The sequence below is a fragment of the Pseudophryne corroboree genome, chromosome 3 (assembly GCF_028390025.1).
Source record: "Pseudophryne corroboree isolate aPseCor3 chromosome 3, aPseCor3.hap2, whole genome shotgun sequence".
Lineage (NCBI taxonomy): Eukaryota > Metazoa > Chordata > Amphibia > Anura > Myobatrachidae > Pseudophryne > Pseudophryne corroboree.
In genome coordinates, this window is record NC_086446.1 from 500114484 (window position 1) to 500130905 (window position 16422).

Consider the following 16422-nt stretch of genomic DNA (forward strand, 5'->3'; position numbering starts at 1 on the left):
CTAATCTAAATCGTGACTGCAGTATTGTGGAAGGATCATGAGTCGACGGCATTTAGCCGATACCAACCCTAGGCCATTCACGGGGAGTAATATACCATAACTGTCGATCCCAGTCCGTCCCAGCGAGCGGACCGATGTGGATCGTTGGTGTTAAATAATAAGTGTAAAACATTAGATACATTCCTATCATTATACGTAAACCATGTGGTGTGCACAGTGTCAATATTATGAACTAAGTTATAAAACCATTTTAACTTTTTGCGAACCCAAATGGGCGCCCTGTTAAACAATAACAATCTCCAAATGGAGAGCAGTAAAACATGTGAGGAGGATATTCTCCAACCTGGTAACCAGGAGCACCATATTCTAAAACAATATGACAAAAGATGAGATAAGAGGGTGAGGGGAAAGGGAGGAAACAAACAGAACATTGTCAGAGACAATTGTACAGGGGAAAAGTTATACAGAGAGAAAATTAGTAGAACACAGCCAATATGGTACCGTTGCACCATAGCCTTCTCCAGGCTCCGGTCGCTACAGTAAGCCTTCTTCACAGTGTAGAAATACCTACTATTCAGCTCATCAAACAAAAAGGCGTTATTTGACTGAAACATAAATGAGTCAAGTAATGGTGGCGATCAACCCACTTGAGATGGGTGTATTAGGTCAATCAGCATCATCTGTACCCGATATAAGAGCTGCATCCAAGGAGTTCACAAAATGTCTAGCCTCTTGCGCTGTTTCAAAAAAGTGGACTTTTCCACCATAGGTGATTCTCAGCTTGGCTGGATACAATAACGCAAATCTGTGGCCCATCTCGAAGAGGCGTTTGCAAATAGGTGAGAATTCTCGTCGTCTTGCAGCAACCAGATATGAGAAATCTTGGAATAGTAGAATTCTGGAATCTTGGTATCGGAGATCTGTGTGTCTTCTATAGGCCTCCAGCAATCGAACCTTATCGGCGTAGTTGAGAATTCTCATGATGACCGGCCTGGGTCTATCTCTGCCGGACTGACGATCAGGACCAATTCGATGGACACGTTCCACTAAGATGGAACCTGTAGCAGATACGCATCCTAGCTCTCTGGGTAGCCACTGGGAGACCAGAGCCATGAGTTCTGAGAATTTCACAGATTCTGGTAAACCCACAAGACGTACATTATTTCTTCTATTCCGATTTTCCAAATTTCTAATTTGTCTTGCAGAGATGTCATCAGCTTGTCGTGTTCCACCTGAGTTGTTTTAGCTGCTGATAGGTCATCCTCTAAATCCGAGATTCTTTGCTCTGCCTCCGAGATACGTTGATCATGGGCTGTGAGTTGTGCGAGTGCTGAATCTAGAGAGGTTTTCAAAGGTGCCAGTTTTTGATCTAGCAGGGATGATGGTATGTTTGTGATTTCATTCGTGGAGAGGGATTTAGATGGATCCATAATTGGTGCGGGTTGTCCCCGGGGGCTAGAGCCTTGACTATACGTCGGGGAGACAGGGGCACTACTAGCGGGATTTTCACGATTTTTGCCTTTACCCGACTGAGCACCCCGTGGGTTACGTAATGATTTAGACATGAATTTGTCCATAGCAATTATAGACACACTCTAATGTGCACTTCTAGCCTGCAATCTGCAGGGGGCGTCAGGCTTATGTTTTTTCTATGTGCTTCCACGTTACTCCTCTCCTTTTCTCCCTTTCCCTCTCCTTCCCTCTCCTTATTGAAGTTTGAAGGTGAGAAAATGCTTAATATCATGGGGGGGGGGGGGAGGGGGTGTCAGGTGAGGGAGGTTTTATTCAGTTGCTGATGCTGCAATATTTGGCTGACCAGCATAAAAGTAGATAGTGTCTCAATATGGGTATGGAGACTGCAAGGCCCTCTGGTGGATGAAATGCAGGTAATAGTGGAGGGTCCAGTCACCGCTGTCCAGTACACCCCTTTGTATAATCACTGCCCCGCTATCTCCTTACTCCGCTGGGGTCCCTCAGATAAGTGTGGTTAGGTGTGGATGTACTTACAGAGCCCAGCAGGAGTGGAGCGGCAGAGATGTGGCAGCTGGGAGCCGTGGGCGTGCAGCTGGGGCCGTCTCCGGTCGTCCTGCAGCCTCGTCCCGCGTTGCTGTGTTCGGCGGCTCTGTGTAGTGAGGGTGTGCGGCGGGTGGTGAAGAAGGTCCCTCAGCCGCGGCCAGCGGTAATGCGGGTGTCCGGCGTCCTGAGGCTATATACGGCCGGATCTGGGACTCTCCGGAGCCACCTCCGGTGTGAGGTAAAAATCGAGGCCCCGGCTTGTGGGCTTCTCCTAGGCCGCAATCCGCGGGAGTAGTTAAAACTACTCCCCGATTCCGCGGCTCGTTCAGGGGTGCTGCCGGGGGGATAAGGGGGACAAGAGGGGTACTGAGTATCAATTTGAGGCCCTGGAGTGGGCTATTTGATAAGTTAGGAGCCCCGTTTTGCAGGAGCTCCTAATGTGTACCAAGTTTGTTGTAAATTGCTCCAGGCCTTCCACAGTTATGCTGTCTGCTGACATACTCTGTGCTGCTGTCCCACCTCCTAGGGGTGCTAGCTGTGTTTGACCCCCACATTGTTTTTTTCCCCTAGTGTAAGTCATACGTATACCCAGTTTGTTGTAAATTGGTCTAGCCATTCGGAATGTATGCTGTATCCTGAAATACTCTGTGCCGCTGTGCCACCCATAGGGGTGCTAGGGTTGTCTAACCCCCACAGAGTTTGTTCCCAGATTGTAAGTGAGATGTGTACCAAGTTTGGTGTAAATTGCTCCAGGCCTTCCATAGTTTTGCTGTATCCTGAAATACTCTGTGCTGCTGTCCCACCCCTAGGGGTGCTCGGGGTGTCTGACCCCCATAGTGTTTGTTTCCAGAGTGTAAGTCATATGTGTACCAAGTTTGTTGTAAATTGCTGTAGGCATTCCAGAGTTATGCTGTCAGCTGAAATACTCAGTGCTGCTGCCTCACCCCTAAGGGTGCTGGGGTGTCTTCCTCCCACAGTGTTTGTTGGCAGATTGGAAGGCATATGTGTACCAATTTTTGAGTACATGGGTCCACCAATTCCGGAGTTATGATGTCTCCTGATATACTCTGTGCTGCTGTCTGCCCCCCTAGGGGTGCTAGGGATTTCAAATGGTTTTAGTTGCGACCGCCATGTTTTAATACGCTTGTATGTGAAATTTTACGATCTGCGCTTGTAAACTGCATATTTGTATAGAAAAACAGACAGAATAACAGATTTTCATTTTTATATAGTAGATAACTTCATCTGTTGGAGGCTCTTGTTCCAAGCATACGCTGCTCTTTCAGTAACAAATATATATACTGATATTACTCCTAAGATTTCTTTCCACTGTGCCCTTGTGGGGCAGTAAACAGCTTGTTCTGCCTTTCTCACATGTAATGAGAAGGAGCCATTGCTGCTGCTGGCAAGGTTGCCCTATATTTCCACACAAGAACCAGTAAAGCAACCTGTTCACTTTTTGTGTGTATAAGGTCATTGTTCTGAAGCCAGGTATTAAGCCTGCCTCAGAACATACCCTGGGAAAGAGTGTTTCAGTTGCGAGTCTTCAGTTGTGCCCACAGGCTACACATTACTGTAGGCCATCAGCGAACATTTACATGGCTTGCTGCTAGGAGAGGAACCTGCGTAGGCTCTATTATTATATATGTATATTTGCCAAGAGGAAGCCCTGAGGTGCAGCCTACAGAGCTGACAAGTGTTTTCATTGTGTTCACCAGGCGAGCGCTCTGGACGGCTGCAGAGGAATTCAGAAGTTAATCTAGAAGCTCAGGTTGAATAGACAGAAGAGAGCAAATCGCACCACAGCATTGTTTAGTACAATTGTGTGCCATTGTGTGTTGTATGTGGTGTATCCATGGACATACAGTAAAGACCTGATGTGTTCCGCAAAGATGTGGGTTCAAGGAAACCTGTCTATTTACAATTAGGATTCCATTCTACTTCATGGTTGCATTTCAATGACCGTTTTATCTGCAGTTTTTTTGATAGGAGTGTAGGCTGCCATTAATTAACGAGAAAAAAAACAATGCTGCAAAGATCAATAGAAAAAAGAGCCAGGTAATGTTAATACCTTTAGAATGTAAGCTCTCACGAGCAGGGTCCTCTTCCCTCATGTACTTTTACGTCTCTTACTTAACATTTTATCCTCTTTTCAATACTTCCTTTGATGGCACCAAATCCTTCGGGTTTTCTGCCAACCTGATACTTATTTCAGTGCTGTTTACAGACGCAGCAATGTTTATATACCCTGTGCTTGTCCTATATTGTATTGAGCTGTAAGTCACTGTCTTCATGTTTTGCTTATTTGTTTACTCTGTAATTGGGCGCTAAGGATCCCATGTGGCGCCATATAAATAAAGGATGATAATAATACTATGGGGTATATGCAATTGCGGTCGAATTCCCGAAAATGTCGAAAAACTGGATTTTTTCGCCCCAAAAAAAAAAATTCGACAATGCAATACAGTACTTTTCGTCAAAAAAACGGACTTTTCAAATTCGACTTTTTGAAATTCGACATTTGACAAATTCGACATTTCTGCAATGGTACAAATGCGGCTTTTCGACAAAAGTATATTCAATTGAAGAATGTAAATTCGACAACAGTGCTTTTCCACAGTAAATTAGTCATTTTCAATCCGCCTCACTTTGCTGGCGGAATGTAATAAACATTTTTAAAAACATGTTTTTTTGTGTGTATTTTTTATTGCTAATAGCATATCTATTTATATTAGAAGGGATTAGGTACTTGGGTTGTCTATTTAGGAGGCACAAGTATTATTTATATATTTTTTAAAATATTTTCTTTTTTTTTTATGGAATGGGTTAAAAACCTGAAAAAAAAAATGCGTGGGGTCCCCCCTCCTAAGCATAACCAGCCTCGGGCTCTTTGAGCCGGTCCTGGTTGTAAAAATACGGGGGGAAAATGACTGGGGATCCCTCGTATTTTTAGAACCAGCACCGGGCTCTGCGTCCGGTCCTGGTGCCAAAAATACGGGGGACAAAAAGAGTAGGGGTCCCCCGTATTTTTTGTACCAGCACCGGGCTCCACTAGCTGGTTTCCTGATTCCCTTTGCGCGTCTGAGCTGGCAGACAGCGCATCGCACAGCACCTCCATTAGTTTCAATGGTGGGAACTTTACGGTCAGCGGTGGGGTTACCCGCGGTCAGCCGCTGACCGCGGGTGACCTCACCGCTGACCACAAAGTTCCCACCATTGACTATAATGGAGGGGCTGTGCGATGCGCGTCTGACAGCTCAGACGCGCATAGCCAATCAGGAGAGTGCCACGACGTGGCGCTCCCTGATTGGCTGAAGGGACCCTCTGTGACAGGAGTCACAGGGGGTCTCAGCATTCGGGGAAAGGGGTCCCATGTGTAAACATGGGACCCCTTTCAGTGCGTGGTCCGGGTAATGCGTTTTCTTTTTTTGCCAAATACGTGGATTACAAATAAAAGACCAGGACACTGGATTTAGGTGAGTATATAATTTTATTTTCAGGTACCCCGGACGTCGACAGACGGAGACGTGGCCAGAGTCGGCGTGTCCACATAGGTAAGTATGTGTGTGTCGGCATGTATGTAATAAAGTTTTACTTTCACGGTGTCTGTGTCCTGTTTTTATTTGGTTATTTTCTCTAACGTCCTAAGTGGATGCTGGGGACTCCGTAAGGACCATGGGGAATAGCGGCTCCGCAGGAGACTGGGCACAAAAGTAAAGCTTTAGAACTACCTGGTGTGCACTGGCCCCTCCCCCTATGACCCTCCTCCAAGCCTTAGTTAAGATTTTGTGCCCGAACGAGAAGGGTGCACACTAGGTGTCTCTCCTGAGCTGCTTAGTGAAAAGTTTAGTTTTAGGTTTTTTATTTTCAGTGAGACCTGCTGGCAACAGGCTCACTGCATCGAGGGACTAAGGGGAGAAGAAGCGAACTCACCTGCGTGCAGAGTGGATTGGGCTTCTTAGGCTACTGGACATTAGCTCCAGAGGGACGATCACAGGCCCAGCCATGGATGGGTCCCAGAGCCGCGCCGCCGGCCCCCTTACAGAGCCAGAAGACAGAAGAGGTCCGGAAAATCGGCGGCAGAAGACGTCCTGTCTTCAACAAGGTAGCGCACAGCACTGCAGCTGTGCGCCATTGCTCTCAGCACACTTCACACTCTGGTCACTGAGGGTGCAGGGCGCTGGGGGGGGGGGGGCGCCCTGAGACGCAATAAAAACACCTTGGATGAAAAAAAATGCATCACATATAGCTCCTGGGTTATATGGATGCATTTAACCCCTGCCAGAATACATAGAAAAACGGGAGATAAGGCCGCCGATAAGGGGGCGGAGCCTATCTCCTCAGCACACTGGCGCCATTTTCCCTCACAGCTCCGTTGGAGGGAAGCTCCCTGGCTCTCCCCTGCAGTCACTACACTACAGAAAGGGTTAAAAAAGAGAGGGGGGGCACTAATTACGCGCAGTATTAAAGATACAGCAGCTATAAGGGGAAAAACACTTATATAAGGTTATCCCTGTATATATATAGCGCTCTGGTGTGTGCTGGCAAACTCTCCCTCTGTCTCCCCAAAGGGCTAGTGGGGTCCTGTCCTCTATCAGAGCATTCCCTGTGTGTGTGCTGTATGTCGGTACGTTTGTGTCGACATGTATGAGGAGAAAAATGATGTGGAGACGGAGCAGATTGCCTGTAATAGTGATGTCACCCCCTAGGGGGTCGACACCTGAGTGGATGAACTGTTGGAAGGAATTACGTGACAGTGTCAGCTCTGTATAAAAGACAGTGGTTGACATGAGACAGCCGGCTACTCAGCTTGTGCCTGTCCAGACGTCTCATAGGCCGTCAGGGGCTCTAAAGCGCCCGTTACCTCAGATGGCAGATATAGACGCCGACACGGATACTGACTCCAGTGTTGACGGTGAAGAGACAAATGTGACTTCCAGTAGGGCCACACGTTACATGATGGAGGCAATGAAAAATGTTTTACACATTTCTGATAATACGAGTACCACCAAAAAGGGGTATTATGTTTGGTGAGGAAAAACTACCTGTAGTTTTCCTGAATCTGAGAAATTAAATGAGGTGTGTGATGATGCGTGGGTTTCCCCCGATAACAACTGATAATTTCTAAAATGTTATTGGCATTATATCCTTTCCCGCCAGAGGTTAGGGTGCGTTGGGAAACACCCCCTAGGGTGGATAAAGCGCTCACACGCTTGTAAGGGCTCTACCCTCTCCTGAGATGGCTGCCCTTAAGGATCCTGCTGATAGAAAGCAGGAGGATATCTTAAAATGTATTACACACATACTGGTGTTATACTGCGACCAGCAATCGCCTCAGCCTGGATGTGCAGTGCTGGGTTGGCGTGGTCGGATTCCCTGACTGAAAATATTGATACCCTAGATAGGGACAGTATATTTTTGCCTATAGAGCATTTAAAAGATGCATTTCTATATATGCGTGATGCACAGCGGAATATTTGCCGACTGGCATCAAGTCTAAGTGCGTTGTCCATTCTACCAGTAGAGGGTTATGGACACGACAGTGGTCAGGTGATGCGGTTTTCAAACGGCATTTGGAAGCAACATGAGAAGACGCCGTATTATCAGGCGCAGTCTTTTCGTGGACAAGCGGGCAAAAGGTTCCTCATTTCTGCCCCGTGACAGAGGGAGAGGAAAAAGGCTGCAGAAATCAGCCAGTTCCCAGGAACAGAAACCCTCTCCCTCCTCTGCCAAGCCCTCAGTATGACGCTGGGGCTTTACAAGCAGAATCAGGCACGGTGGGGGGCCCGTCTCAATGAATTTCAGCGTGCAGTGGGCTCACTCGCAAGTAGACCCCTGGATCCTTCAGGTGATATCTCAGGGGTACAAATTGGAATTCGAGACGTCTCCCCCTCGCCGTTTCCTAAAGTCGGCTTTACCGATGTCTCCTTCTGACAGGGAGACAGTTTTGGAAGCCATTCACAAGCTGTATTCCCAGCAGGTGATAATCAAGGTACCCCTCCTGCAACAGGGAACGGGGTATTATTCCACACTGTTGTGGTACCGAAGCCGGACGGCTCGGTGAGACCGATTCTAAATCTAAAATCTTTGAACACTTACATACAGAGGATCAAATTCAAGATTGAGTCACTCAGAGCAGTGATTGCGAACCTGGAAGAAGGGGACTACATGATGTCTCGGGACATCGAGGATGCTTACCTTCATGTCCAAATTTACCCTTCTCACCAAGGGTACCTCAGGTTTATGGTACAGAACTGTCACTATCAGTTCAGACGCTGCCGTATGGATGGTCCACGGCACCCCGGGTCTTTACCAAGGTAATGGCCGAAATGATGATATTCCTTCGAAGGAAGGGAATTTTAGTTATCCCTTACTTGGACGATTCCCTGATAAGGGTAAGATCCAGGGAACAGTTGGAGGTCGGTGTAGCACTATCTCAGGTAGTGTTGCGGCAGCACGATTGGATTCTCAATATTCCAAAATCGCAGCTGGTTCCGACGACTCGTCTTCTGTTCCTAGGGATGATCCTGGACACAGTCCAGAAAAAGGTGTTTCTCCCGGAGGAGAAAGCCAGGGAGTTATCCGAATTAGTCAGGAACCTCCTAAAACCGAGCCAAGTCTCAGTGCATCAATGCACAAGGGTTCTGGGTAAAATGGTGGCTTCCTACGAAGCAATCCCATTCGGCAGATTCCACGCAATAACTTTCCAGTGGGACCTGCTGGACAAATGGTCCGGGTCGCATCTTCAGATGCATCAGCGGATAACCCTGTCACCAAGAACAAGGGTGTCCCTCCTGTGTTGGTTGCAGAGTGCTCATCTTCTAGAGGGCCGCAGATTCGGCATTCAGGACTGGGTCCTGGTGACCACGGATGCCAGCCTGCGAGGCTGGGGAGCAGTCACACAGGGAAGGAATTTCCAGGGCTTATGGTCAAGCCTGGAGACATCACTTCACATAAATATCCTGAAGCTAAGGGCCATTTACAATGCTCTAAGCTTAGCAAGACCTCTGCTTCAAGGTCAGCCGGTGTTGATCCAGTCGGACAACATCACGGCAGTCACCCACGTAAACAGACAGGGTGGCACAAGAAGCAGGAGGGCAATGGCAGAAGCTGCAAGGATTCTTCGCTGGGCGGAAAATCATGTGATAGCACTGTCAGCAATTCCGGGAGTGGACAACTGGGAAGCAGACTTCCTCAGCAGACACGACCTCCACCCGGGAGAGTGGGGACTTCACCCAGAAGTCTTCCACATGATTATAAACCGTTGGGAAAAACTCGACAGGTATTGCGCCAGGTCAAGGGACGCTCAGGCAATAGCTGTAGACGCTCTGGTAACACCGTGGGTGTACCAGTCAGTGTATGTGTTCCCTCATCTGCCTCTCATACCCAAGGTACTGAGATTGATAAGATGGAGAGGAGTAAGCACTATATTCGTGGCTCCGGATTGGCCAAGAAGGACTTGGTAACCGGAACTTCAAGAGATGCTCACGGAGGATCCGTGGCCTCTACCTCTAAGAAGGGACCTGCTCCAGCAAGGACCCTGTCTGTTCCAAGACTTACCGCGGCTGCGTTTGACGGCATGGCGGTTGAACGCCGGATCCTGAAGGAAAAAAGGCATTCCGGATGAAGTCATCCCTATCCTGATCAAAGCCAGGAAATATGTAACCGCAAAACATTATCACCGCATTTGGCGAAAATATGTTGCGTGGTGCGAGGCCAGTAAGGCCCGACGGAGGAAATTCAACTGGGTCGATTCCTACATTTCCTGCAAACAGGAGTGTCTATGGGCCTGAAATTGGGGTCCATTAAGGTTCAAATTTCGGCCCTGTCAATTTTCTTCCAAAAAGAACTAGCTTCAGTCCCTGAAGTTCAGACGTTGTAAAAGGGGTACTGCATATACAGCCTCCTTTTGTGCCTCCAGTGGCACCTTGAGATCTCAATGTAGTTTTTGGGTTCCAAAAGTCACATTGGTTTGAACCACTTAAATCTGTGGAGTTAAAATATCTCACATGGAAAGTGGTAATGCTGTTGGCCCTGGCCTGGGCCAGGCGCGTGTCAGAATTGGCGGCTTTATCCTGTAAAAGCCCTTATCTGATTTTCCATTCGGACAGGGCGGAATTGAGGACTCGTCCTCAGTTTCTCCCTAAGGTGGTTTCAGCGTTTCACCTGAACCAACCTATTGTGGTGCCTGCGGCTACTAGGGACTTGGAGGACTCCAAGTTGCTAGACGTTATCAGGGCCCTGATAATATATGTTTCCAGGACGGCTGGAGTCAGAAAATCTGACTCGCTGTTTATCCTGTATGCACCCGACAAGCTGGGTGCTCCTGCTTCTAAGCAGACTATTGCTCGTTGGATTTGTAGTACAATTCAGCTTGCACATTCTGTGGCAGGCCTGCCACAGCCAAAAATCTGTAAATGCCCACTCCACAAGGAAGATGGGCTCATCTTGGGCGGCTGCCCGAGGGGTCTCGGCTTTACAACTTTGCCGAGCAGCTACTTGGTCAGGAGCAAATACGTTTGTAAAATTCTACAAAATTGATACCCTGGCTGAGGAGGACCTGGAGTTCTCTCATTTGGTGCTGCAGAGTCATCCGCACTCTCCCGCCCGTTTGGGAGCTTTGGTATAATCCCCATGGTCCTTACGGAGTCCCCAGCATCCACTTAGGACGTTCGAGAAAATAAGAATTTACTTACCGATAATTCTATTTCTCGTAGTCCGTAGTGGATGCTGGGCGCCCATCCCAAGTGCGGATTGTCTGCAATACTGGTACATAGTTATTGTTACCAAAAAATCGGGTTATTGCTGTAGTGAGCCATCTTTTCTAGAGGCTCCTCTGTTATCATGCTGTTAACTGGGTTTAGATTACGAGTTGTACGGTGTGATTGGTGTGGCTGGTATGAGTCTTACCCGGGATTCAAAATCCTTCCTTATTGTGTACGCTCGTCCGGGCACAGTATCCTAACTGAGGCTTGGAGGAGGGTCATAGGGGGAGGGGCCAGTGCACACCAGGTAGTTCTAAAGCTTTACTTTTGTGCCCAGTCTCCTGCGGAGCCGCTATTCCCCATGGTCCTTACGGAGTCCCCAGCATCCACTACGGACTACGAGAAATAGAATTATCGGTAAGTAAATTCTTATTTTTTTTGCAGTAGAACTACAGGTACCAGCGGGCCTGTTTTACCCCCGCATGCTGGTACTTGTGGTTCTCCAAATACCAGCTTGCGGGGAGGCTTGCTGGGACTTGTAGTTCTTCTGCAAAAAAACAATATTCTTTCATTTTTACACATGGCTATCAGGCCCCCATCCGCAGCCCTTGGATGGGGGGGACAGCCTCGGGCTTCACCCCTGGCCTTTGGGTGGCTGGGGGGGACACCCCTTGATTGAAGGGGTCCCCACTCCTCCAGGGTACCCCGGCCAGGGGTGACTAGTTGGTTATTTAATGCCACGGCCGCAGGGAGCGGTATAAAAGTGTCCCCCGGCTGTGGCACTATCTGTCCAGCTAGTTGAACCCGGTGCTGGTACAAAAAATACGGGGGACCCCTACTCTTTTTGTCCCCCGTATTTTTTGCTCCAGGCGCAGAGCCCGGTGCTGGTTGTTAAAATACGGGGGGATCCCCTGTCATTCCCCCCCCCGTATTTTTGCAACCAGGACCGGCTCGAAGAGCCCGAGGCTGGTTATGCTTAGGAGGGGGGACCCCACGCAATTTTTTTTCGTGTTTTTTACCGTTTTTTGTACCGTCTGAAAAGTCGATTCAAAATCCGTCAATTGGTCCGTTTTTCGACAGCGGGACTGTCGATTCCGTTTTTTATTGAATATGTCGAATTCCGGCACCCGCCGGCCGGAATTCGACGGTCGAATTGTATCGAATTTAAAAACGGGCGAAAAAGTACCGCAATTCGCCCGGAATTGCATATACCCCTATATATTGCTTTCTCTGCAAGGAATCACATTTTAGGAGAGGTTTTAAAAGCTGTTAATTGGAGTATTCATCTAATTTTATGTTTGTTTCACAAAATTCCACTGACAATTTAGTCTTAAGCATCCTACATAGAATTCCAATTATAACTTCTTTCCAGTAGTACAATAAAAAAGCAAAACAAGAAAACAAACGCAGGAACACGAACAGACACAACAAATCTTGACCTGCTCGCTATGAACGATCGATTTAAAGCAGGTAGTTTGCAGGATTCTGGATGCTTAGGGGAGTACCTGTGTCATCCCTCATTACAATAGAACAATAAAGAGAAAATTGGTGTTTGTATATCTTATGGCGTGCAAAATGGTTTTGAAGCGTTGTAGGTACTCTGGTTTGTTATACCTTGTCCTGGCTGCAGAACTGATTCTACAGGGGCCCAAGTCTTGTTAATTTCCCATTTGAGTAGACTTATATCTATCTTCAAACAGGACAAATCCCAAGAAATTAGTTGGTCAAAGTTGCTGCTAAATTTTGTAAGAATGTAATTTAATGGCAGAACAGACCATATTGCTGAGGTGCAAACATCCAGCGATATAACATTTCAGTTCTACTTTTGATAAAAAAAAATCCTAAATGAAGCTAGAGGTTTGACAGATTGATGTTCCTCTGTTGTGGGGCTTGATTTCTGAGGGAACAAAACTATACTAACAATTCAGGGCAGAACATGTAAGGCCTAATTCTGCCAGAGACACGTACAGAACTTTACATCCAAGTAAAGCAAATATTCTGTGAAACCGTTTCATATTTGTCATCTCCCTAAGGAGCAAAATGTCCCCAGTGCAAGTACTTTGCGCAAATCACAATGGGTGCAGAGATAGGACCTTACTGATGTTTAAGGAAGGGCTGTGATTGTTGTGTAAAACTCCACTTTTAAAATCATGTTTACGGTTTTTGATTTCTCTTCAGTGTATTACAAGCTCTCCACTTTGTTTTTTACAGTTGTACCTGTTATATTGAAGGCTTTGGTGTATGATGAGAAGAGAGGAGCTTGCAGTGTGGGATCTAATGTCAGAGATGCCGCATGTTATGTGTGCTGGGCGTTTGCACGGGCCTATGACCCCCTTGAAATGAAGCCATTTGTAAATTCACTTGCAAGGTAAGCGTCATAACCTATAAAATGTTTTGCCTTATTTCTCCCATCTGGTGTGGTACATTTCAGTGCATCAGTTATGTGGCATTATATGGTGCAGCCATTTTGTTTGACTAAACCATAGGTTCTCAAACACGGTCCTCAGGGCACCCCAACAGTCCAGTTTTTAAGTATATCCATAGCTCAGTGCAGATGATTAAATCTAGTTGACTGAGGTACTAATTAATTCATCTCTGTGATAGACTACAGGCAGAGTTGAACATGGCTTTGCCTATAGTGGATGCCTCTGCTGTGTGTGCTTGTGAACATGGCTTTGCCTATAGTGGATGCCTCTGCTGTGTGTGCTCGTTTTTCCTCTCTATAGAAAATATTGCTGTCAAAAGAATTTTATGTGTGTTCAGCTAGTTAAGGCATATTATTTAGACTAAAAAAGCAAAAACACAACTAAAATGGACAAATTCAGTTTTGGTTTGAGTTCAGTAACTTAAATACTGAATATTTATGTTGTTTGCTCTTCCTGATCTAGCTGGTCTCATGATTTCTGCATGTCTATACTCAGGAGGTTGGAGCTGAAAATTAAAAGCGGCACTAACATTCAATGTAACTAATTTCAGGCTTTAAACTGAATGTTAGTGAGGCTTTAAATTGTGAACGCTAGTCTGCCGAGAAGTGGTTGTAGATGCTAAGTAAGTCCTGTCACATCTTCCCATTCTCTTGTAGGTGCATTTTGGCTGTCACCCCCTGTGAGGCTTGCTTCTTTTTAGTTGAGTATTTTAGAAAACAATGGTTTTTATTGATATTCTCAGGAATAGGGTACACAATAAGAGGGTATCATAATAGAAAAACAATATACACAGAAACAATGGCAGCATGGTGCATAAAAGATTACTTAAACATTTGCATACATACAATCGAAACCAAAACAGAATAGAAAACCATAATCAAGTCTTCGATATGACTTAAGAAGAAAGAGGGGGATCATAAGGGTAAAAAGATGTTGGCTGAGTATTTTTGTACAGGAGCGCAGATAGCACAGTTGCAGGAGCCGGGCACACCACTACTGTTATACATTTTAGTGGGCGGTACACAAACAGCAAGTGGCGGTGCATACAAAGGAGGTTGCAGGTGGATGCGGCCGCTGCGCCCACAGGGCAAGTGTTCTCTGGGGGGGGGGGGGGGGTGTGTGTGTGTGTGTGTGTGTGTGTGTGTGTGTGTGTGTGTGTGTGTGTGTGTGTGTGTGTGTGTGTATATATATATATATATATATATATATATATATATATATATAAAATGTAATACTGGGGGTCAGGAGACCGACGCCAGAATCCCGGCAGCGAGTTCGCTCGCCACGCTTCAGGCACAGTGGCGAGTTTGGCTCATCACACTATTATATTCCCCCTCGGGTGATGGCGTGGACCACCTGAGTGGGAACTAGGGCTTTGGTCCAGATTCTGACCAGTGTCATTTCGCCAGCTGTCTGGATTCCAGCGTCGGTCTCCCGACAGCTGGTAAATTAACTGCATGCTGTGCTGTGTGCTGAGCACCACCCTAGTTACGGCCCTGGTAAAACGATACATTGTTGTCCTTTCTAACAAAAGTGCAGTGTCGTATCATTGCCATTCACATGTTTACATGGATGAAGTGCAACTATGTACCTTTCGTCGTGTTTTTTTAAGATGAAAAATCAATTAGGTGTGGGGTGTGCCAAAGGGGCAATAGCTCCAGGATTCACACACAGAGCTATTTAATTATCCAGCTTTTTTGCTGCGTGGTAAACCTTGCACCTAACTGGATCTACCGCAAAAAGGTACATTTAGGGCTTATGCATGCAAGCTGCCTGTTCCTAAAAGTATTCCAAGTTTTTAGGCTTAATTAAACTTACGCAATTAGATACTCTCTTGTTGAAAATAGCTGTTTTATGCAAGAAATATCCTGATTTATATAGATGACCCGGGTTAGTCCCTGATGGTATTAACATAAATTATACAACTAATGAGCTGGTATAACCAAGCACTAAATTTGGTTTGTACAATTCATATAATATAAATGATTTTCTTGGCAAACGGTTTCATTTTTTTTTGGTATACTTGATAACTCTGCATCCATTATGACCTTATTTATTTTCCGGGCCTATCACCTTACCTAGCACCGTGATCTTTTGGAGAAAATATCCACTGATTTTACCAGCTAAAGTGATTATATGAATGCTGGTCCTGCATTGATTACAGGGAATTAAGTACAGTTACAGTGAAGGATCAATATTCCTTTTTGAGCTCATTGATCGAATTAAGATGGGCAATTTTTTTTCCAAGTTGGATCTATGCAGGAGAACAAACAAACTCTGCCCAGTTAGGACCATGGTGGGATTGAACCTATGAGATCAGTGGTATGAGACAGTAATACTAACCATTACACCATCCGTACTGCCCAACTTTGCTGCAGCCACGCCAATCAGTGTTGCGTGAGAATCTTCTAGTGCTGGGTGTCTCTCTTTTTTTTTTTGCTAAAAATTCGTCTTAGTCGCCACGCAATGCGGAGAGAGACTGTGCTGATTAGTTGTTGCCAATAGTTGTTTATTGAATTTCAATAAACAGAATATAGTATACAAAATATCCAAAAATAGCACGTGCAATATAAAAATATATATAGGGGGGTCTTCAATTGTAGTCGAAAACTACCGTCTTGTTGGAAAGATGGCAGTTTCTGACTTTTTTAGGTCGGAAAATGTTCCAACCTATTCAATGCCCCTACCTTTTTCCCGTTGAAACGGCAATTCCGACTTGTCGGAAAACACGTGGATCGGCGGCATAGCCGCCGATCCACGTGTTTTGTCGGATTCGGGCCCAAATCCGACAGGTTTTAGCCACGTTTCCAACAATGTCAATCCGACTTTTTAAAAAAAAAGTCAGTTTTGCATTGTCGGTAACAGCCAAATCCTGGCGGATTGTCTGATTTGGCAGATCATTGAATACTGCATTGTCTAATCCTTTCCGTTGGAAAGGATCCGACAAGTATTGAATACCCCCAAAAGACTAATGCAGATTCATCATAAAAAGAGATGCAAAATGTAGCAAGAGAATCTAAAACAGTACCCAGTATAAATCGGGTAAACCATGCATGACATTTAAAGAAAACAAGAAATTAGACAGTTCAAGAAAGACATCACACAAAAAGGTAGAATACAGGGAGGAAGGCGAAGGGGGAAAAGTGTTAAGAATTGGAAGCCCTAGAATACGGATAGAGAGAATATTACAGGCAGGCTGTCTACCTGCAGTGACAGAGGAGAGAGAAAATGGGAAAACACAAACTCAGGTTACAGTCGTTAAGATATTTATTACC

At 46.0% G+C, this 16422-nt stretch overlaps 1 protein-coding gene across 1 annotated transcript in view; it reads left to right on the top strand.

Annotated features, from left to right (window-relative positions):
• TBCD (tubulin folding cofactor D) overlaps positions 1-16422 on the top strand; it is a 707681-nt gene that overhangs the window by 264772 nt on the left and 426487 nt on the right. Inside the window, exon 15 of the mRNA XM_063961004.1 lies at positions 12933-13089. Within this exon, the coding sequence (XP_063817074.1) occupies positions 12933-13089 (157 nt within the window). The remainder of the gene's footprint in view (positions 1-12932; positions 13090-16422) is intronic.